The sequence below is a fragment of the Dreissena polymorpha genome, chromosome 1 (genome assembly GCF_020536995.1).
Source record: "Dreissena polymorpha isolate Duluth1 chromosome 1, UMN_Dpol_1.0, whole genome shotgun sequence".
NCBI lineage: Eukaryota > Metazoa > Mollusca > Bivalvia > Myida > Dreissenidae > Dreissena > Dreissena polymorpha.
The window spans coordinates 38453661-38477999 of NC_068355.1; the positions used below are offsets into that span (position 1 = coordinate 38453661).

Genomic DNA, 24339 nt, shown 5'->3' on the forward strand with positions numbered 1-24339 from the left:
GACAAATGCACTGCATTTATTCTAAGGCGCTTATAAAACCTGAAAGCAAGCGTTTTGATACGCGACTCGTATGTTGACATAAGACATTTTCAAAGAAAATGGGTGTTATAGATTTCACGACAAGTTTATGGAGGGATCCATACAGATGGTGTGTCTATACTTAAGTTGTGTTATGTTGTTATGTATGGTAAAATGTGTTCACTTACCAAGTCATGTGAAAAACATTTGTGTTTACCGGCAAGTGGCGTAGCCGCTATTAGGCACAGCAGGCCCGGGACTACATTTTTTTTTAGACATGAATTATAAACAAAAATGCTTCAACTTCGGAAAACGTTAAAATGTTGATCCTGAGGGGGGTGAGGTGTTCGAAATCTGCATTTCATATTGACATAATCCTCGGACAATAGATTCTGGTCGTGTTCAAAGGACATATCTTCCAATTGACCAGTCGCCAAAGTATTGATTGACCAGTCGCCAAAGTATTGATTGCTCCGCCCACATTTTTCGATCAGCCAATCAGATATCGATTTTTCACACACCCCTCAGCAACGCTTATCTGGCCGCCATTTTGTCCGACAAACAAAGCGTGTTGTACATATGGAATGGACGTAATTTTTAAGAGTTTACACAGATTTGATATCAAATGCATGATCATTACTGTTCGATCATTATTCAAAATTGTAGGTGCTATTAATACTTTATAAAAGGTTATTATTTTATCTTTATTTCTTGAACATATGAACAAGCAATGAGAAAACAAACACAATAAATAGTTAAACCACACCAGGTGTGTGTTCTATAAAACGTGTTAAGCAGTTTGGGCAACATAATAATTGCCACACGTGCTTATTAATCTCAGCGTAATTGTCCATGATTAATAAATAACAGTATGTTGCGTGGATCTCAGAATGAAGGAACATTAAGGCATTGTTAGGTACTGTACACAAGAAAAGAAAACAATTTAATTACTAAAATGATTTCCAATTATATATTTATTTTCTGTGGATCATAAACAAGGGAAATCATTATAAATTGTTAACTTAAATATTGTTTTAACTAAAGTAAAAACAACAAAAAGGTGATGACAACGCGGCCTAGCCAGCTTAAAGCGACTTCAAGTGAAAATGTACGGCTTATAATACAACAACAACATTTCTAATACAACATATATTGATACGGGGAGAAATATGAAAATTGCAATTAACATATAAGGGCCATCTTGTTATAAATAAGCAAATGCATAATATGCTGTATGTATTCAATTCAAATGTTCGTGAACAGCACCGTAATACCAACATTTCATTTTTTGATAGTGAAATGTAACAGGTTCGCATTAATCATAAATGAAATAAAATGCATATTAGACTATCTCTTAATGAAACCACGAAATTAGGCCTGTATTAAATTATGGTTACAATCAAAATTTAATTTATATCTAAATAAAAAAAATCGTTGTCTTTTTAAAAATAACACAATAAAACAAAGATTTAAACATTTTTAATAAACAAAAAACCCATCATGATATGGATATGTCATTTGCATTTAATAAAAATGTTTTCAAAATTATATATGAATAGCAACCGGGTTCACTGTCAGACGGTTGAATACAAGTTCAAAATCAATATGAAATAAATGCTCATTTTTACAACGGATTTTTCATCAACTCCCTATATAATATGTATAAGAAACGTTTCTGATAGTCAGTCTGCCGTTAACTCATTTATTTTGATTACGCCATTTCTCTCTAAAGTATTTATGATTGTATTAACGTTTTACAAAGCAGTTTAGTTTAGTGTGCGGCTTTAATAATTTATATTATAGAAAAGAGCATAATACATCATTACAAATATAGAATTTCCCTCACATAATCCGCTATAATTGCGATCTGCTTGTCGGAGTTTTCTTATCACTAGACCACATGACTATGTGGGCGGAGCGATCGATAATTTGGTGACTGGTCAATTGGTGCCAGACAATTCACCCCCAAGACAATTCACCCCCTGGACAATTCACCCCCAGAATTTGTTTTCCTTGGACAATTCACCCCAAAGACAATTCACCCCCAAGACAATTCACCCCCATATTTTTATATGAGATTTTATTGTCATTTGCTTTTGTCATATTTGATAATAAGTTGTGAGCAGATGTTCTGGGTAGTCTCATTTATAAGACGCGCAAAGAATTTAGAGATACTTTTTATATGGGCTAATTTCTTTGGAACGTCTCATCGTTGAAGGACCTTTCTTGTGGTGGAAACCAGAAAGTTTAAATTTTCATCAATTTGCGTAAAATTGCAAAATAACATTACCAACTCATTCAGTTTTAATTCAGAAGTCCATTTTTACATCAAATATCGTCGATTCGAAGTTAGAAAGGCATAAATTCTTCAGTTAAACTTCTGCTTAAATCTGCAAAACAATCACTGACCTGTAGCCATGTCATGAAACTGATTTAAATATGAACCAATCAGAAGAAGGCATTACGGTGTAACGTGTACGCGTAATTTTATTTAACATGAGCTTTTAACACCAACTTTTACCTAACTAGATCTAGTATGCTTATCTTTGTCGATTTAATAAGCATATGTTCAAAACAGATACGGTGCAGTTTCTATTCACTGTTCTAAGTTTCAGTGAGTGTTTATGCATGTCTTTTTCGCACCTCTGTCTGTGTTGTTTTATGTACTTACATTCTATGTTACATAAGACGGTATACTGTACAATCTGTATCAATCTTATTTATGTACAGTATAAAAATAAAAGATGTAATTTATTTCAGAACCTTTTTAATTGTCAATTTAGAAAAAAACAATGCTAAATTAATGCAGAAAAGTATAACATCGGTTTACTATGTAACACGCTGCACCATAACAGACGAACGCTAACTGTATTTTACGCTGTTTATTCTTCCACTTTAAACCAGATGCTTTACATCGAGGTGGTGTTATCGATTTATATCTACACAGCGAGTAAATCGAGAGATATTGAACAATTGAATAGTGGTTGGATTAAAATTGCTCAGGCGTGCAAAATTCAAAGTGTCATTACGTAATTTTTACGGAACATTATCGAGAAATGAATTATCTACATGTGTACACAGGTATGTAAATATTATTGCAATCCGTTGATATTAAGTATCTTATATCGGGGCTTGAATGTTGTGCACAAAATTCTTGCGCAACAATATAGACAAAGAACGGAAAATTCCCACCATTAAATTGGTCTTTCCACCTTTGTACACTCCAAATATTACCCATATAAAAAGTAGCTTAATATTTAAGATCGTCAAAAATTTGGACTAATGTTCTGGGGTTATAATTTTGACTTTGCAGCACAATTTTGACGTGAAAATAATAAATGTAGTATGTAAATGAAAGATGACATTGTGATTTTTGTCAATTGCAATTCAACCAATGCATTTTTCTATAAACTGTGTTACAACATATAAAATTGAAATAATATTTGTGCATTTGTTTTTAATAATATTATGAGGTTACTATTTTATTATTAGTACTTTGTCAAATATTGAAGTCTATTAATTAGTTTCATTGAATTCTTAGAATTGTACATTACCACAATTACTTATTTATTCATTTTAGATAGGATAATTAATTTAATAAAATAAAATGGTTTAATAGATAAGAAAACCTTAACTAAAGAAAGGAAATTTAATCTGGTTGGGAGCGTGCCATTAATGGGTATTACAATCAGTCATTCACACCCCTGACCAGGCTTTATCAAAGTGTCAAAACAGATTAATCAAAGTGTCAAAACAGAAAAACAAAGACTTCAGTTACACACATTGACAAATAATTATGTTGGGCTGGGCAATTCTAATACCTGGTAATACCTGTATTAAAAACTTCACTTTTTGTTCACCTGATATTTTGATTATTATTTTTATTTAAATGCCTGTAAAAATAATTATTTTTATTCTTATTATCCATTAAGTTCTTGGGTTTTCTCTCATTGAAGGATTAGTGATAGAAGTTGTGTTTTGTAATGTTGTGTATTGAAACATATTTAAGTCTGCAATTATCAGTATTCATTTCAAATCCAGTAATTCACACTATTTTCTGTTATAATTTTTAAAATGCTACTCATACACGAGTACTAAATGATTTATTAAATCCATTATAATACTGCTAGTATGGTCCTACTAAAAATGTTTTGAAATGTATTTTTTACAAAAATTGTACTCAATTCAAGTCCACTTCAATCATACAGTATGTTAACTCATTCCATACTACAGCCTTATCTCTAAGCATACCCTATCAGTAATAGCCTTATCTACCACTACAGTAGCCTCATCAGCTCTGAATGGTGACAGATTATCTGTTTACCTTAGTGGTGTGAAAAAGGTTGATTTTAGGTGTTGTTACTTTGTTGACTGATTATGTGAAAAATATTTTATTATTATATTTTCCATTTAAAAATAAATATAGTAATATTATGACAATTTCGAAATCTTGCATATCTGATCAAATAAAAAACATTTAGTTATTTCCAAATAATGTATCCAATACCATTATTGTGTATTTATACACTTTTTACAAATATAAACTGTTTGTTTGAATAAAAACAATCTTAAATAAAACAAAAACACAAAATTAATTATTTAATGACATAAAAACAATTATAATATATTGTTAATAATAAAACAAACATCAATAGATAAAACAGCACAGTTATGTTTCAATTGCAAGTAATTTTATGGAAAAAAAGAAAGACATTCTGAGAACATCTTAATATGCTTATATTAGAACTTTATAAAAATTAAATATAATACAAATAACTATCCTTAAAAAAAACAGATATTCGGAATTACTAAATCCGAAACAAACAGCAAACAAATTAAAACAAAAAAAACCTGGGGGGTGAATTGTCCAGGGAGCAGGGGTGAATTGTTTAGGGGGTGAATTGTCTCCTGGGGGTGAATTGTCTTGGGGGTGAATTGTCTCGCTTCCCTTCCAATTATCAACTCTACTTCTTTCTATGTGCATAGATTCCAGCTCGCTTCTTTTCACGTGACTTGCTGTTACAAGTTTACATAGATCTGCATTTAGATCCCCTTGTCTGCCTTTCAACACTACAGTAAGTTGTAATCGATAATCGATGGATTTTTAAGAAACATTCCGAATGATGTTTATGACCAAGGAAAATTAAAATGGAGTACTTGCCCCGTATCCCGATCCATTGACTGAATCCGGGTCGGTCCCCCTGCTGGCTGTTTTAACATGTTGGTGCATTAATAAGTTTATTTTTTTAAGACTAAAAAAGAGTGAAGAAACTTTACTAAATGAATTTAACAATATATAAATTTTGTTAATGGATGTGTGCACATCCCTTGATTTATGGTAGAATCCTAGTTGCAATAATTCCACTCTCATCTTTATAACCCAAAGGGCTGCTGAGAGTTGCAATGCGCTGTCTATTTTCCTAAGGTGCAAAATTTGATAACCACTGCAAGGGCTTAAGAACACTGATACTGCAAAAACTTATCAATGTTAACCTGTCTCAAGCACAAACTCTTGCAAATGGTACCAATTTCAGCAAGAAAAAAAATTGCTTTTTATTATGTCCCCCACTATAGTAGTGGGGGACATATTGTTTTTGCCCTGTCTGTCTGTTGGTCTGTCTGTTTGCGCCAACTTTAACATTTTGCAATAACTTTTGCTATATTGAAGAGAGCAACTTCATATTTGGCATGCATGTGTATCTCATGAAGCTGCACATTTTGAGTGGTGAAAGGTCAAGGTCAAGGTCATCCTTCAAGGTCAGAGGTCAATTATATGTGGCCAAAATCGCTCATTTTATGAATACTTTTGCAATATTGAAGATAGCAACTTGATATTTGGCATGCATGTGTATCTCATGGAGCTGCACATTTTGAGTGGTGAAAGGTCAAGGTCATCCTTCAAGGTCAGAGGTCAATTATATGTGGCCAAAATCGCTCATTTTATGAATACTTTTGCAATATTGAAGATAGCAACTTGATATTTGGCATGCATGTGCATCTCATGGAGCTGCTCATTTTGAATGGTGAAAGGTCAAGGTCATCCTTCAAGGTCAGAGGTCAAATATATGTGGCCCAAATCGCTTATTTTATGAATACTTTTGCAATATTGAAGATAGCAACTAGAAATATGGCATGCATGTGTATCTCATGGAGCTGCACATTTTGAGTGGTGAAAGGTCAAGGTCAAGGTCATCCTTCACAAGGTCAAGGTCATCCTACAATGTCAAACATCATATAGGGGGACATTGTGTTTCACAAACACATCTTGTTTACTTTGTTTTTATTCGTACGCTCTATCCACCATTTTGGAAAACTGTCTTAATGTTGCCTACTTTATCGGTTAGGTCTCAGTACACCAATTTTTTGCACATCATTATATTTGATGTAGCCTAATTCGATAACGATGTCGAACAGATGTCAAATATTTTTAATGTTTCACATTTCAAAAAAAAAATGTCAGATATAATAGCAGGGCCAAAAAAACCCTTCTTTGCCAGGGGCCTCTTTTTCTTCCCCTTAATCAAAAAGGCCCTTTCCCCTATAGAAATTTATTTAAAATCATGCATTTTTCCTAAATTTCCAATCTACCTCAGTATTTTTCATTCCCCAAAGCCAGAAAATTGTGTCTTTTTTTCCCCGAAAAAAAGGCTGTGGGCCTTTCCCCAAAGTTGGTGTTTTGGCCCTGAATAGTGTGTTGAAACATCATCGTGTTTTTTAGGTTGCATGCAAAGGATAACCTCCGTAGGCTGCCATTAAGGTACATTTAATGTGTTTTTGAAGTTTATTCATCGCTTTCATTAATTGATAATGATCAACATCTTTTTAGTGATGTGCATGGAATATCTCCACAGAACTGCGATTGTGTTTATGAAGGGGTGAATATGGCCTCCCAGAGCCACCAAAGCAAAAATTATCAAAGGCTCTGGGAGTACGTTTATACAGACTTGGTAGAATCCTAACAAAATAAGGACTGTTTAACATGTGTATCATTTGACCTCGGTGTGTGGCCTTAACCTTAGGGACCTGAGTCTTACCTGTGACGCACTGCAACAAAAAGGAAAACACTTGTAGAAAATTATAACAGAATCCCAATTCCTTGATTTATAGTGGAGTAATTGCTAAATTATGATTAATTAATACAATTTGTAATATTTGACCACAATGTGGGACCTAGACAGACTCCCAGAGCCTTTGATAATTTTGCTAATACATCTCTGGGAGTCCATATACAGCCCTTCATTAACACCAACGCATTTCTCCGCAGCTTATCCATGCGCATTTCTAAACAGACAGTTACAGACTTCAGTCATGACCAATTAAGGAAAGCGATGAATCAAATTCACAAATACATTAATTCGCCCTGAATGGCCACCTACCGACGTTTTCCTTGGCATGAACCATTCAAAACATTCAAAAACACGACAATGTTTTAACACACTATTCTTGTTGACATTTTTATAGGGAAATTTGGAGCAGTGTAAATATTAGAAAATTGTTATTGACTTAGGCTACATCACAAATAACAGTGTTCAAATGATTACTGCAACCTAACCGATAGCGAAACTTTGAGTCAGCAGCATTCATTGCGAAAGTTGTCCAATATAGTTGATAGAGCGTACGAAAGAATAACAATGTAAATAAAAAGCAATTAATTCTTGTTTTAATGGTACCATTGCATGAGTTTGTGCTTTAGACAGGTATGTGTTTTTCTGTCTGTCCGTCCGTGCACAATTTTTTTCCGAGCTATTTCTCAGCAACTAATGACCGGAATTCAATGAAACTTTATGGGAAGTTTCACTACCAAGAGGAGATGTGCATATTATCAGCGGGTTCTGGTCGGATAATTTTTCACAGAGTTATGGCCCTTTGAAATTTTCTATAAAAAAAATTATTGTCTCCCCAACTACTGTGCCCTCAAGACGTTTGCTTTTATCTGAATATATAGTGCAATATTGTGACAAAAAAAAACTTTGGGGAGCATCACCCGTCTCGGACGGTTTCTTGTTTCATCAAGCAAGACAACTCCTACATTAAATGTTATCAATATCAGGAATGTGAAAAGGGTAAATTAAGATCTTATCCACAAGGGCCTGTGACGACTTTTGCTTTAGTAAAGAGTAATTTGACGCTTCAAAACGTTAGCCCGGAACATCACCATGCCTGGGTAAAACCCTTTTGGATAATGTCTGGTATTTATATTTTAAGGTCTCTGGTCAAGAGCGTTGCACTATTCAGTCTTGCAGTGTTCATTGCACATGAGTTTGAGGCAGCTGAACTTGAGGCTGCGGCAGAGACTGCAGCCAAACTTGGGAGCAGATGATGATGCAGGAACTCATCCTAATGAAGCTTTTGGTAAAAGTTACAATGATTAAATATCTGGTTGTCTGTAAATGTTTATCTTGTTATTATAGCTCAGTTATGTTGAAAGCCAGATGGTTTTTGAAGCCTTTTGAGTTGGATGTCTCAGTTGAACAAGCACTTGGATCCGATCTCATGTATTCTCAAATGTTTTGTGGTTTGAGTTGACAGCTGAGTACATGTATTAAATACTTCAAGAGTATTCACAAACTCTTGCTAAAAACAAAGTTTAGTCAGCCTTAAAACTCTAAACAATATTCACAAAAAGTTGAGCATTAGTGTCAAGCTCACAAAAAAATTGGTGGGAAAACTCAAAATTGGGTCATAAAGTTGACATTACTTTTTAACCAGGTTTTCCGAAGGAAAAAACTGGTTATTAGATTGGCGAATGCGGGCGGGCTGGCTGGCGGGCGGGCGGAACAAGCTTGTCAGGGCCATAACTATGTCGTTCATAGTCAGATTTTAAAATCATTTGGCACATTTGTTCACTATCATTGGACGGTGTGTCGGGCGAAAGAATTACGTCAATATCTCCAAGGTCAAGGTCACACTTTTAGTTCAAAGGTCAAAAATGGCCATAAATGAGCTTGTCCTGGCCATAACTATGTCATTGATTGTCAGATTTTAAAATCATTTGGGACAATTGTTCACCATCATTGGACGGTGTGTCGGGCGAAAGAATTACGTTGATATCTCCAAGGTCAAGGTCACACTTTGAGTTCAAAGGTCAAAAATGGCCATAAATGAGCTTGTCCGGGCCATAACTATGTCATTGATTGTCAGATTTTAAAATCATTTGGCACGTTTGTTCACCATTATTGAACCGTGTGTCGCGTGAAAGAACTATGTAGATATCTCCAAGGTCAAGGTCGCCACGACTAAAAATAGATTGATTTTAAAACAAGCCCTTTATCAGACTTTTTTTTTATATTGAAAACCTGGTTTTGTGACAAATTTGTCCCTTGTTTGATACTAGGCTCTGTTCAAAGTAAGTTGATCATATGTGCAAATCTTATTTTAAAAAGTTGGGAAAAAATTTGAGTCAAAATATTGATTTTTAGCTCAGAGTTTTCGGAGAAAACCCGAGGTATTGTCATAGCCAGCTCGTCGTGTCGTGTTGTCCGCCGTCTGCCAAATTAGTCATGCTAAAACTTGCACATTTTGCTCTAAAATCAAAGTGCTTCCACCTACAACTTTGAAACTTCATATGTATATGCACCTTGATGAGTTCTACACGCCACACCCATTTTGGGGTCATTAGGTCAAAAGTCAAGGTCACTGTGACCTCTAAAAAAAAATGTATTTCTGACATGCTTTCATTTATTAGCTCATCTATTTTTGGAAAAAAAATTATGAGCTATTGTCATCTACTTGATGTCGGCGTCCGGTTAAGTTTTGCATTTAGGTCCACTTTTCTCAGAAAGTATCAATGCTATTGCATTCAAACTTGGTACACTTACTTACTATCATGAGAGGACTGGGCAGGCAAAGTTAGATAACTCTGGCGTGCATTTTGACAGAATTATGTGCCCTTTTTATACTTAGAAAATTGAAAATTTTGGTTAAGTTTTGCGTTTAGGTCCACTTTTCTCAAAGTATCAATGCTATTGCATTTAAACTTGGTACACTTACTTACTATCATGAGGGGACTGGGCAGGCAGTTAGATAACTCTGGCGTGCAGTTTGACAGAATTATGTGCCCTTTTTATACTTAGAAAATTGAAAATTTTGGTGAAGTTTTGTGTTTAGGTCCATTTTATTCCGTAAGTATCAAAGCTATTGCTTTCATACTTGAAACACTTACTAACTATCATAAGGGGACTGTGCATGCAAAGTAATGTAACTTTGACTGGCATTTGGACAGAATTATGTGCCCTTTTTATACTTAGAAAATTGAAAATTTGGTTAAGTTTTGTGTTTAGGTCCACTTTATTCCTACAGTATCGAAGCTATTGCTTTCATACTTGCAACACTTATTAACTATCATAAGGGGACTGTGCAGGCAAAGTTATGTAACTCTGACTGGCATTTGGACGGAATTATGGGCCCTTTATACTTAGAAAATTGAAAATTTGTTTAAGTTTTGTGTTTTGGTGCACTTTACCCCCAAAGTATCATAGATATTGCTTTCATACTTGGAACACTCGCAAACTATCATAAGGGTACAGTAAAAGGACAAGTTGCATAACTCTGGTTGTCATTTTTACGGAATTATGGCCCTCTTTTGACTTAGTAACTTTGAATATATGGTTAAATTTTGTGTTTCGATCCACTTTACTTCTTAAGTATCAAGGCTATTGCCTTCAAACTTCAAATACTTGCATGCTATCATGAGGTTACTGCACCTGGCAAGTTGAATTTTACCTTGACCTTTGAATGACCTTGACTCTCAAGGTCAAATTATTAAATTTAGCTAAAATTGCCATAACTTCTTTATTTATGATTAGATTTGATTGATACTTTGACAAAACTACTCTTACCTGACATACCACAATAGACTCCATCCAAACCATCCCCCGTGACCTCCCCCCTCCCCCCCCCCCCCCCGAATCCCACCTCCCCCTAATATATATATATATTTTTTTTTTAGATCATCTCACAAATGACCACCACACCCTCACACTATACCCCCCCCCACCCCACCCCACCCCCCCAATTTTTTTTTGGAAACGGTTAAAAAACAAATATTTATTTTTATTATTTTATGTTTGAAATACCGTCCAACCATCGCACCCAAGAATCGCCCCCCACTTCCCCACCTCTCCCCGCCCGAATCCCCCCCCCCCCAATTTTTTTTTTTTTTTAAGATTTTTTTTTGCAAATGACCACCACACCCTCACACTATACCCCCCCCCCCCCACCCACCCACCTACCCCCCCCCCCCCAATTTATTTTTGATACGGTTAAAAAAAACAAATATTTATTTTTATCAGTTTATGTTTGAAATACCGTCCAACCATCGCACAATCCCCCCCCCCCCCACCCCCTGAATTTTTTTTTGCATTTTTTTCGCATTTTTGGAAGATAATGTAATAAATGTCCACACCCCCACACTATACACCCCTCTTCACTCCACCCCTCCCTTCTTTGTGATTGAAAATGAGAGTCCCTTCACCTTTAAAAAGAAAAATAGATGAGCGGTCTGCACCCGCAAGGCGGTGCTCGTGTTTAAAACTGCACCTTCAGCCGAGTTTTGGCACCCGTTATGCGGTGCTCTTGTTGTATTTTTGTAATACTGGGCTCAAGGTGTCTTTTAAACATCATAATTGAATTGCTCCTGCATTTGTAATTCACAAAACCACAAACCATATTAAACATTACATCACTTCTCAGTTCAATGAAATAAGCATATATTGTAACCTACAACTCACATCACCAAACAGTTTTCTAATGATGACCACTAAAAGATAATTTAATACGAAATAAACGCTTATTACTTTCTTACTGATATGGATGGAAAGTGAGCGGCATTTTAAACTTAAACAGTAAAAAAAGATATAAAATAGCAAAAAATACATGTCTTGACACCGACGTCGCCATCTTGATTATCATGTGATTTCCCTTCTCTGTTATATTGTTAGATGGATAATTTATATACCTTGCCAATGAGACCCTTGTGTTTAAAAATAATTATGAATGGAAATATGGAAAATAATAAAGTATATGTAACCTTTTTCACACCCTACACAATTCAAAATCATTCGTGGTGTAGTGGCAGCGCATTACCTTTTGCCTTGAGGGGTTCAAGGTTTATCCCCAGGATAAACACATTTTTTAAATTAACCATTTTCCTTGTTACCGGTATTATGATTACTTGAAACTATTCCAAATACTGCCGTTTATTAGTTAAGTCATTTTTATTCAAGACAATTTTTAAAAAATCAGACATCTGTGAAAAGTCCTTTTAAGATGTATTTATATCTTTTTCAGGATGTCGATGAACGGATGAAAGAAGGAAGATAGCTAATTAATGATGTTTTAGTATATTTTTTTTATACTGCATACATAAGTACATTAAACAAATGATCTTTTTCAACACAAAATATGTTATTGTATTTCATGCTTTTTCAAAACTTGATTGATATTTATGCAAAATAATACACATGACAATTTTCTCACAAAATTTCCTTTTAAAGGTCTTTGTAACATTGATCTGGGAAGGATGTAATAAGTTATTGTACACATGATGACACAGAAAAATAATTAAGACATCTAGAAACATAGCAATGTCATGACACCAGATCTACAATGTGTTGTGTAATAATTATATAAAATTAAATTAATTATGCAATCTCAAGTTAAGTCTGCATTTGAGCTACCTACACATGTCTGAACAATACCTTAATCCAAAGTGAAGTTAGTGTGCGGAAACTTTTCATTATTGGAAACAGTGATCTGATCTTGACCTGATTCAACTGACGTCAAATGCAATCCCTAGCTATGACTGCAGGTGAGCTACCCTAACCTGACTGACGTCAAATGCAATCTCAAGCTATGACTGCAGGTGAGCTATCTAAACCCGACTGACCTCAAAGGCAATCCCAAGCTATGACTGCAGGTGAGCTACCAAAACCTGACTGACCTAAAATGCAATCCCAATCTATGACTACCCGTGAGCTACCAAAATCCGACTGATCTCAAATGCAATCCCAAGCTATGACTACCCGTGAGCTACCTTAACCTGACTGACCTCAAATGCAATCCCAAGCTATGACTACCAGTGAGCTACCTTAACCTGACTGACCTCAAATGCAATCCCAAGCTATGACTACTAGTGAGCTAACTTAACCTGACTGACCTCAAATGCAATCCCAAGCTATGACTACCCGTGAGCTAACTTAACTCGACTGACCTCAAATGCAATCCCAAGCTATGACTACCAGTGAGCTACCTTAACCTGACTGACCTCAAATGCAATCCCAAGCTATGACTGCAGGTGAGCTACCTTAACCTGACTGACCTCAAATGCAATCCCAAGCTATGACTGCAGGTGAGCTACCTTAACCTTACTGACCTCAAATGCAATCCCAAGCTATGACTGCAGGTGAGCTACCTTAACTCGACTGACCACAAATGCAAACCCAAGCTATCACTGCAGGTGAGCTACCCAAACCCGACTGACCTCAAATTCAATCCCAAGCTATGACTACCCGTGAGCTACCAAAATCGGACTGACCTCAAATGCAATCCCAAGCTATGACTACCCGTGAGCTACCAAAACCTGACTGACTTCAAATGCAATTCCCAGCTATGACTACCCGTGAGTTACCAAAACCCGACTGACCTCAAATGCAGTCCCAAGCTATGACTGCAGGTGAGCTACCTTAACCTGACTGACCTCAAATGCAATCCCAAGCTATGACTGCAGGTGAGCTACCTTAACCTGACTGACCTCAAATGCAATCCCAAGCTATGACTGCATGTGAGCTACCTTAACCCGACTGACCTCAAATGCAATCCCAAGCTATGACTGCAGGTGAGCTACCTTAACCCGACTGACCTAAAATGCAATCCCAAGCTATGACTGCAGGTGAGCTACCTTGACCTGACTGACCTCAAATGCAATCCCAAGCTATGACTGCAGGTGAGCTACCTTAACCTGACTGACCTCAAATGCAATCCCAAGCTATGACTGCAGGTGAGCTACCTTAACATGACTGACCTCAAATGCAATCCCAAGCTATGACTGCAGGTGAGCTACCTTAAACCGACTGACCTCAAATGCAATCCCAAGCTATGACTGCAGGTGAGCTACCTTAACCTGACTGACCTCAAATGCAATCCCAAGGTATGACTGCAGGTGAGTTACCTAAACCTGACTGACCTCAAATGCAATCCCAAGCTATGACTGCAGGTGAGCTACCTTAACCCGACTGACCTCAAATGCAATCCCAAGCTATGACTGCAGGTGAGCTACCTTAACCTGACTGACCTCAAATGCAATCCCAAGCTATGACTGCAGGTGAGCTACCTTAACCTGACTGACCTCAAATGCAATCCCAAGCTATGACTGCAGGTGAGCTACCTAAACCTGACTGACCTCAAATGCAATCCCAAGCTATGACTGCAGGTGAGCTACCTTAACCCGACTGACCTCAAATGCAATCCCAAGCTATGACTGCAGGTGAGCTACCTTAACCTGACTGACCTCAAATGCAATCCCCAACTATGACTGCAGGTGAGCTACCTTAACCTGACTGACCACAAATGCAATCCCAAGCTATGACTGCAGGTGAGCTACCTTAACCTGACTGACCTCAAATGCAATCCCAAGCTATGACTACAGGTGAGCTACCTTAACCTGACTGACCTCAAATGCAATCTCAAGCTATGACTGCCCGTGAGCTACCAAAACCCGGCTGAAAACGGAAACGGACACCGCCCTATGTAGAGGTATAATATCGGGTGCGGCATACCAGTATTTTAATGTAACGATAACGTAACAATGATCTAAAAAATAATGACTAACTTTGACCAACTTTGATTTAAGTCAAACACGTAATGGCTTTTTATGCTCCCGGATTGAATGATCGGGGGCATATTGTTTTTGGCATGTCTGTCTGTCTGTCATGGTGTGTGTCTGTCACTAAACTTTAACCTTTGTCATAACTTTTGCAATATTGAAGATATTGACTTGGTATTTGGCATGCATGTGTATCTCATGGAGCTGCACATTTTGAGTGGTTAATGGTCAAGTTCCTCATTCAAGGTCAAATGTAAAAAACAAACAAAATCCAAGGGATACAGGGATGCTACGTTGAAAGTTGATTTTAAAAGATCCAAAAATTTTCGTGTATACGGGGAACTCTCTAATTGATGATTGCTTAATGGGACTTCTTGACAGATTTTCGTATTTAAAAAAATAAATGCGTTTACTAACGAATATTTCATATTGGGAAAAGTTTTATACGTGTACATGTATAATAGCAAGCAAAAAGTTGAATACAAACATGTACTTTCACCGGGATTTAAACTGTGACTTATAAGGAAACGCTAACCTTTTACCACTGCTTCTTTTGGGCTTTTGAAGGCTACACGTATTTTAAACTTTATATTCGTATGGCACGCATATGCCAATTCATCCCGTGGATGGTGTATTATACTCATGCTAGGGATTGCCTCGATGTAAAGATGCAAATTTTTCCAAGCTGGTTTACGCTCGTACGCACTGGCAGTTATTGATACAACAAAGAAGTACTATGACATCTATTTAAGGGCAGCAACTATTTAGCTGGGACGCTTGGTGTTACTTAATAGAACATGAACTAGCACGCCAGCGAAACAATGCAACCATAACTATGATTTATATGAATGCAGACATAACTGTTAAGTAGTTTCATAAAAATATAGCTACCGGCAGCTTTATATGTGCTCTTGCGTTTGCTCGTCCCGCAACTTAAAAATGATCAAATCTATGTTAAAAATATAAGCCTGGTTATCTTTAAAAAAAAATCGTTTAAGCTAACCTGAGCAAAAGGTTCTCATAGTTAGCTCATGCGATCGCCCTTTATCTGTCGGTAGTCGTGGTTCGTCAACATTTGGAATTCGGTTAAAAAGCCATTGCCTGACCATACTATATAATTAGTATATATTTTTAATGATACACACTGTATGGGCGTGACAGCCCTATATTTATCATTACTTTATATTTTTCTCTAAGGCATACTCGTAAACTTTTATATTCAACACGGTGATTTAAACAATGCTGGGATGCAGAACAGTCATGGTTATGAATCTAACCCTACATCTGCCAGTGACATGCCATATGACTGAGTATATCGCTTGCAGAATTTAGATGTTTTGTATGTGCCTTTCGCATTTGCATGATATATTTCATATAAGTATGTGTTTTGACATGGTTAAAATAGACTTTACACATTGTACGTATCGGATCGAACTAAATACAAATGTAGTTCATATGAAGCGGATTGTGTAGATTGCCTATAACCGTTCTTTTCATTTTACTCTTTAAGGATCGAGTTGGGGACTGTTGCGACCATAAAATGTTGCCATAATGATGCAAGTAAAAAGTATAGTAATACACGCATGCAAGTAAAATATATCTAGTAATAAGCGCAAGGCTCTCGGAGTGCCTCAATTCCCTAAGAGTGCAAGCGCACGACAAAAAGAAAAAGAAGAGGGCCCGGAAAAGAAACATTCAATAATATGTTACCGTTCAAAAACAAAGGAAATACATAATCAAGTTCTATAAAATAAAAAATATCGTTAATTAAATGGTATCGATCAGTCCTGATATACAAAAGGATTAAGCATGTTAGTAATACAAATGTGCCCCATTGGTACAGAACTGGTGTATAGATTATTGCTCAAACATAAGGCACTGTCCCTTTACATAAAGGCTAATTATAAAGTTCATTTTCAAATATTGTGTTAAGACAGAAACGAGAGAACGTTAACATAAAATGAATTTATATTATCTACATATATACAAATGTATACTATTTATATGCCCGATTTGAGAGGGTTACAAATGCCCAACCCTCTCCAGGATCACAATAAAATAAGAAATACGTTATTTATAAAAACGACTGATATATCAATAATACCAACAATTTGATTTTTTTGCACAAAGACGAGTAGAGATCAAACTTATTTGTTGCGGAGCATAATTATATTCTTTTAATAAAGGTTCTTGAAGATTTAACAATAAATGTTTTCACTGGCTTGTTCATAGTTTATAACCCCAGTTTCGAATGGTCTGGGCGTTTTTCAATGTAACTTCTGGTTATTTTTCTCCAGGTTCTGGCTGTAAGTTGCGCATATTCATAGCGTGTAGATCAACGATGAAATATTACAATTCCGGTATTAAATATTCGTTTAGCTGAGAGTATGTTGATTAATAGCTCGTTTGAGATGATTCAATAGGTTTTGGCGAGAACACGTATGCTTTATACACGAATTGTCAAGTGTTCTTGAGACCAGTATTAAGACGTTGGGTCACACAATAAGGTTCGGCAACAAATCAGACTTTTCGAAAGACAATATTCGCGCATTATTTGGACTAACACGTTGTTTATTCAAATACGTGAGGTAGCCGCTGCGAGAAATTCAAAGGAGTTTCGTCGTAGTTGTTTCCCCTGAAAATGCAATATAACGGACATTTTGTTAGCCAGAAACTCGCATGTTTTCCCAGATTTTGTGTTTACATTTTAAATATTGGATAATATTAGCTGTATGAAAATATCACAGTTCATCAACATTGTGTGGGTTAATGTATTGGAAAAAAGTCAAAGTATTGTTGGAAGTTTATTGAATAAATGTAAAATGAGCGAAACAAATGGAATAAATGTTCTTAATATGGAATATAATTTTCTGTTCTAAGCAGGCGGAAAAACAATACATGCATTCTATATTAATTTCACGTACAGTTATATATCATGCGATGTTGGATAATTTAGTGTTTCTGGTTCTGTTTTAATCAGGATCTTAATAATAGTATTCGTGCTTATCACACTTTCAAGCGGTGTTCATTTATAGCGATTAATTATATGTGCCACAAATTTGAATACATAGAAAGATATACATTAAAATGTTTAACCACTATACCACGTGTTATAATTCCTCTAAACGTTCACACTATATACACTGTCATTTGCATTTTTGTTCCAATATTTCCTAACTTAATTGTGTGAGTATTTCGAAGTTGGTAAGGACCTTAACCCATTTATGCCTAGTGGACTCTCCCACCTTTCTAAATTGGATCAATTTATTAAAGGGATCTTTTCACGCTTTGGTAAAATGACAAAATTGAAAAAAGTTGTTTCAGATTCGCAAATTTTCGTTTTAGTTATGATATTTGTGAGGAAACAGTAATACTGAACATTTACCATGGTCTAATATAGCCATTATATGCATCTTTTGACGATTTTAAAACCTAAAAATTATAAAGCGTTGCAACGCGAAACGATTGAATAATTTGGAGAGTTCTGTTTTTGTCGTTAAATTTTGTGAAACTACGAAGATTGCTTATATAAGGTATAAAATACGTCCAGGATGTGTACTCGGCGGAATAGCTCAGTAGGCTAAGGCGTTTTTACTTCAGGACTCTGGCAGGACTTCAGGGGTCACTGGTTCGAAACCTGGCCCGGGCAATGTTCTTTTCCTTTTTTAAATTTTATTCTTGATTTTTTACTGGAGCTGTTACGATCCAATGTTTACATTTATCGATATAAAGCATTTAATGAATAAGTTAAAAAATGCCAAAATCTGTGAAAAGGCCCCTTTAAAAAAATTAGTGATGTCTAGCATATTTATTTCTATATTTAGAATATTTCTTACAGAAATTCCTTTAAGCAAACAGCGCAGACCCTGATGAGACGCCGCATCACGCTGTTTGCCAAGGCTTTTTTTCTAGACGCTAGGCATAAATTGGTTAAGGAGCCAGAGGCTAAACTATGTTTGGACTCGGGAGAGTGCTCCAGCACTCCAACTTAATTGACTCACAAATGTCGGGGCAAATTTTCAATAATAGCTGCAATTTGAGCAATGTCGTTGTTACTGAAAGATTTTTCAATTGTGGTGTCTTGTGTTGTTTGGGAAAGCAGGAGCACCCGGAGGAAATCCCACATGTCCGGTATGGCGACCACTAACCACTGCCGGGAACGTGAATTGAACTCGGGTCGCCTAGGTGTGAATGTGCCAACCACTGCGCTAGCCGCACAGCCGCCTAACTAAATAGTATAGCAACGTGAAACAATATGAATTAGGAGTACAAATAGTACTCAGTTGACGAAATTTCCTTTTATCAATGCAGTCATATGGAAAAGTACAAACACAATTCTTATGCGTTATTGATAAAGACATTAGCACGAATCTTATGCACGCACAATAAAGTATAAGAAAAAATCATTAACATCGAGGGCTGAACATGAAACTACATGTATGGTAAATAATATTGAACTGTTAAACTAATACATCAGTTCCACGATGGACTCATTATTCGACAATTAATAATCAGTTGCTGGGGAAAAAGGGAACGGATGCTTTTTTCGGCGATGTGTAGTAGACATTACTGCATTTGAATTCCGTCCCATTCCATGCTAGTCGTTCGAGGTCCGCGGTGTTCGTGCTGACTCGTATGGTTTTGGTCTTGGGAAGGCGTTCTTCGACGATTTAATTTACTTCCTTCTAGTCGCATGATGTCCGTGCTAGTGTACGTGCCAATAAGGATTAGGGTAAGCATACATTAGCGTTTGGCGATGTCTCGACGGATTTGATAAAAAATTTACATTTATGTTTTAAACTAGTTGCGAGATGTACACGATATAGTTGTGAAAGCCCGATTTATGGCGGGGTGTTTGTTTTCCATCTAGTCGCTCGATGTCAGTGTTGCGCTAGACAACGTTCGGTTTAGGTATAGGAAATGCATTCCTTTTCGCCTTGTCGAAGAAGTGGCGGCATTTGATTTGAAATGTTATAAAGCCTTGCTCTAGGAAATCGGGGATTAATGCTCGTAGGTAAAGTGTCGTCTCAGATTAACATGAGCAGTGCGCACACGCTTATCAGGAAAGACACTTATCGCTTCATGGAATTTCCGCTTTCATGGAATTTTTTCTTTTAAGCAAGGCTCTACTTAAAGAAAGTCTAGGCAAATAGTGTCGTCCCAGATATACCCATTTGGTCGTCACAGGCAAATCTGGGACAACACTTTATGCACCATAATTAAGCAACGTTTTCCCGGAGAGAGGCTCACTCGCACTTCAATAACCTCGCTAGATGTACACGCTAGTGTGCGTGTGGGTTAGGCCTAGGAAAGGCGTTTTTCGGCGAGGTGTCGTACACGTGACGGCACTTGGTGGAGCAAAACAGGCGACCGTCCTTTAGCAGGAATTGTTGGTTGATCAGGTTCCCGTAGCAACAGTGGCAGCAGAAGCAATGTGGACAGGCGTGCCAGTGGTATTCGCCGTGCGAGAGGCCCGGAGAGTCGGCCGTGATGATTCGGCCGCACGTCGTGCACACCTGTAGAAAGAAAAGAGAAAATAATTGGGCCTCGCTCTGGGAAAACGGAGTTAAATGCATGTGCGTAAAGTGTCGTCCCAATTCAGAGACGACACGTTTTGCTTAAACTATCTTTTAAAACGAAAATTTTCATAAAAGCGACAAAAGTCGTCCACGATTATCCTTATTTGGCAACTAGTAGTAAAAGATAATACTGCGACGAACTTTGCACTATTATACTCTTTTACTACTGAAGTTAAAACTGACATGATTGGAGTTGGTGTTTGCAAGACATCCTTAGTTGCATCATTTATAAAAGTACATTAATGTATTTCATTACAAATATATATTACAATTTTGTACTAAGAGACTTAGTTTCAGTCCTCTTTAATTTAACCTTCATCCGCCCCCCCCCCCCTTCTCTCAAAGACGTGTTAATATCCATATGTCGTTTATGATTCAATAATTTATAAAGAAAGATGTTATACGAAAACCGCCCTATGTAGAGGTATAATATCGGTTGCGGCATACCAGTATATTAATGTTACGATAATTTAACAATGATCTTAAAAAAAAATGACTAACTTTGACCAACTTAAATTTTAGTCAAACACGTAATGTCCTTTTTAGCGATGAAATACAATAAAGCGGTGTACTAATATATAAGCATAACAGAGTAAAGAAACAGCAAAAGATGGAACAATCACTATTATATGCAATATTCTCTATGTGTAAGAGTCATTCCGGAAAAAGAGGAACACTTGGGTCATGCGAATATTGTGTTGGTTATAACTTTGAAATTTCTTAAATGTTATTTTACATATCAATTTTTTGTTTGTACTACATAATACAGCGTATTAAGTTGTTGTTCATGTATTAAGTTGTTGTTCATTACCGAAATATGTTGCACATTCACTTGTGTTTAACATTTGTCTATCGCATGTCATTTAGCAAGGGCCCCTTTAGTTATATAACAAAAATATCGAAATAGTACAAGTATAAGGGGACATGGACCAGAAACTGTACTGCGTACGTTCATGATTAGCATCAGTCAGAATTGATTCTCAGTGAGTTAAGTATCTCATCAGCTTGTGTCAAGAACTCTGTTTTTGTCGAGCCCGTTTGCTAAAAGCTCCACATAGCTGTTTGCCATAGTCGAGTGTTGTACCTACGTTATTCCTTGCATGTTAGGACTTAAACTTCATATTGGATCGTGGAGTTTTAAAATAACTTGAAATAGCCGGGCACGACACGTTATCTGTAAGCAGCTTGTTTTATAAATGATTGACGAATTTTTACCAGCAACAGTAACTGTTCGGACTAACTATAGGTTAGCATTCAAATCTACACGGGTGGCAAAGGGGAAAGAAAAACTGCGCACGATTGGATTGGGAGATCCTGCATATCTGCAACGTGGCCAGAATTTACCACCATCAAAACACATACGTGAATTTAAGTGTGAAGATAGAATAGCAAAATGCTAAAGCAAAGAGGTTTATTCATTCTATTATGAATGCTATGATAACACACTGACGTACCACACTATTTCGCATGACCCAAATCTAAACTGGAATTCCACCGTCACGGAGTATCTGCAAAATTTATATTAAACGTTTTGGTCCTTTCAAAACCCAAATGAAACATCAGCGTTTGTGTACTTATGGAATAATATCGATTCTAATGCCTTGCTAAATAGCTGATCAATACGCTGAATGCAATAAATTTGATCGATGAGTCCTCTAATATTTTGACCTTGCACTGTTTAGCCGATCAAAGCGCTGTGCACATTGTCTTTTATTGATGTACCTTTACCTTATTTTGATATTAGCTAAACTGTATATCCGATCAAAGCATTAAACGAATGAGGTGTCCGCGTATGCATTGTCATTTTCTTGCAGTTGCGCCTATCAAAGCACTGAACGCGGCGAATTGAATCGACATGACCGCCAATGCATGATATTTCACTGCCATATAACGAATCGAATGCGTGGAGTGAATTGAATCCAAATGGAATAAGATCATAATGGAATCTAATCAATTTTTTGCTTATATATTTATGCTTTTACCGCCATCTAATGCATCTTATGCATTTGAACCGCGCTCTGTGTAAAGGGGGTTTAATGCATGTGTAAAGAGTCGTCGCAGATTACTCTGTGCTGTCTGCACATTCTTATCAGGGACGACACTTTACATCTTAACTGAATTTTGTCTAAGTATTTACTTTCTCTAAACGAAAAATATCATACAAGCGGAAAATGTCGTCTCTAATTAGCCTGTGCGGACTGCACGTGCATTAAACCCCATTTTCCCAGAACGACGCTCGTGTGTCATACCTTGCTATATAGTCGATCAAAGCCCCCCACCCCACCCCACCCCCCCAATTTTTTTTTTGGAAACGGTTAAAAAACAAATATTTATTTTTATTATTTTATGTTTGAAATACCGTCCAACCATCGCACCCAAGAATCGCCCCCCACTTCCCCACCTCTCCCCGCCCGAATCCCCCCCCCCCCCCAATTTTTTTTTTTTTTTTAAGATTTTTTTTTGCAAATGACCACCACACCCTCACACTATACCCCCCCCCCCCCACCCACCCCCACCTACCCCCCCCCCCCAATTTATTTTTGATACGGTTAAAAAAAACAAATATTTATTTTTATCAGTTTATGTTTGAAATACCGTCCAACCATCGCACAACCCCCCCCCCCCCCCCCCCCCCCACCCCCTGAATTTTTTTTTGCATTTTTTTCGCATTTTTGGAAGATAATGTAATAAATGTCCACACCCCCACACTATACACCCCTCTTCACTCCACCCCTCCCTTCTTTGTGATTGAAAATGAGAGTCCCTTCACCTTTAAAAAGAAAATAGATGAGCGGTCTGCACCCGCAAGGCGGTGCTCGTGTTTAAAACTGCACCTTCAGCCGAGTTTTGGCACCCGTTATGCGGTGCTCTTGTTGTATTTTTGTAATACTGGGCTCAAGGTGTCTTTTAAACATCATAATTGAATTGCTCCTGCATTTGTAATTCACAAAACCACAAACCATATTAAACATTACATCACTTCTCAGTTCAATGAAATAAGCATATATTGTAACCTACAACTCACATCACCAAACAGTTTTCTAATGATGACCACTAAAAGATAATTTAATACGAAATAAACGCTTATTACTTTCTTACTGATATGGATGGAAAGTGAGCGGCATTTTAAACTTAAACAGTAAAAAAAGATATAAAATAGCAAAAAATACATGTCTTGACACCGACGTCGCCATCTTGATTATCATGTGATTTCCCTTCTCTGTTATATTGTTAGATGGATAATTTATATACCTTGCCAATGAGACCCTTGTGTTTAAAAATAATTATGAATGGAAATATGGAAAATAATAAAGTATATGTAACCTTTTTCACACCCTACACAATTCAAAATCATTCGTGGTGTAGTGGCAGCGCATTACCTTTTGCCTTGAGGGGTTCAAGGTTTATCCCCAGGATAAACACATTTTTTAAATTAACCATTTTCCTTGTTACCGGTATTATGATTACTTGAAACTATTCCAAATACTGCCGTTTATTAGTTAAGTCATTTTTATTCAAGACAATTTTTAAAAAATCAGACATCTGTGAAAAGTCCTTTTAAGATGTATTTATATCTTTTTCAGGATGTCGATGAACGGATGAAAGAAGGAAGATAGCTAATTAATGATGTTTTAGTATATTTTTTTTATACTGCATACATAAGTACATTAAACAAATGATCTTTTTCAACACAAAATATGTTATTGTATTTCATGCTTTTTCAAAACTTGATTGATATTTATGCAAAATAATACACATGACAATTTTCTCACAAAATTTCCTTTTAAAGGTCTTTGTAACATTGATCTGGGAAGGATGTAATAAGTTATTGTACACATGATGACACAGAAAAATAATTAAGACATCTAGAAACATAGCAATGTCATGACACCAGATCTACAATGTGTTGTGTAATAATTA

The 24339-nt window shown here is 36.5% G+C and overlaps 1 protein-coding gene and 1 long non-coding RNA gene across 5 annotated transcripts in view; one reads left to right on the plus strand and one right to left on the minus strand.

Annotated features, from left to right (window-relative positions):
* LOC127865055 (uncharacterized) lies at window positions 1-24115 on the plus strand. Of its 2 annotated transcripts, none has more exons than XR_008042456.1 (3): window positions 1-148; window positions 8224-8370; window positions 24003-24115. It is a non-coding gene; the product is annotated as an uncharacterized LOC127865055 (long non-coding RNA). The 2 variants fall into 2 exon arrangements; XR_008042455.1 differs by lacking the exon at window positions 24003-24115 and adding an exon at window positions 12307-12419.
* The window catches only part of LOC127865024 (testin-like), a 38036-nt gene continuing 33160 nt past the window's right edge, over window positions 19464-24339 (minus strand). The window contains exons 7-8 of one of the 3 annotated variants that reach the window (XM_052404891.1): window positions 21873-21926; window positions 20210-20355 (exon numbers count right to left, since the gene is read on the minus strand). In XM_052404891.1, coding sequence (XP_052260851.1) covers window positions 21897-21926 — 30 coding nt within the window. In that variant the 3' untranslated portion in view covers window positions 20210-20355; window positions 21873-21896. Of the gene's footprint in view, window positions 20356-21872; window positions 21927-24339 lie in introns of all 3 variants that reach the window. The other 2 variants (XM_052404884.1, XM_052404890.1) reach the window with 2 other exon arrangements.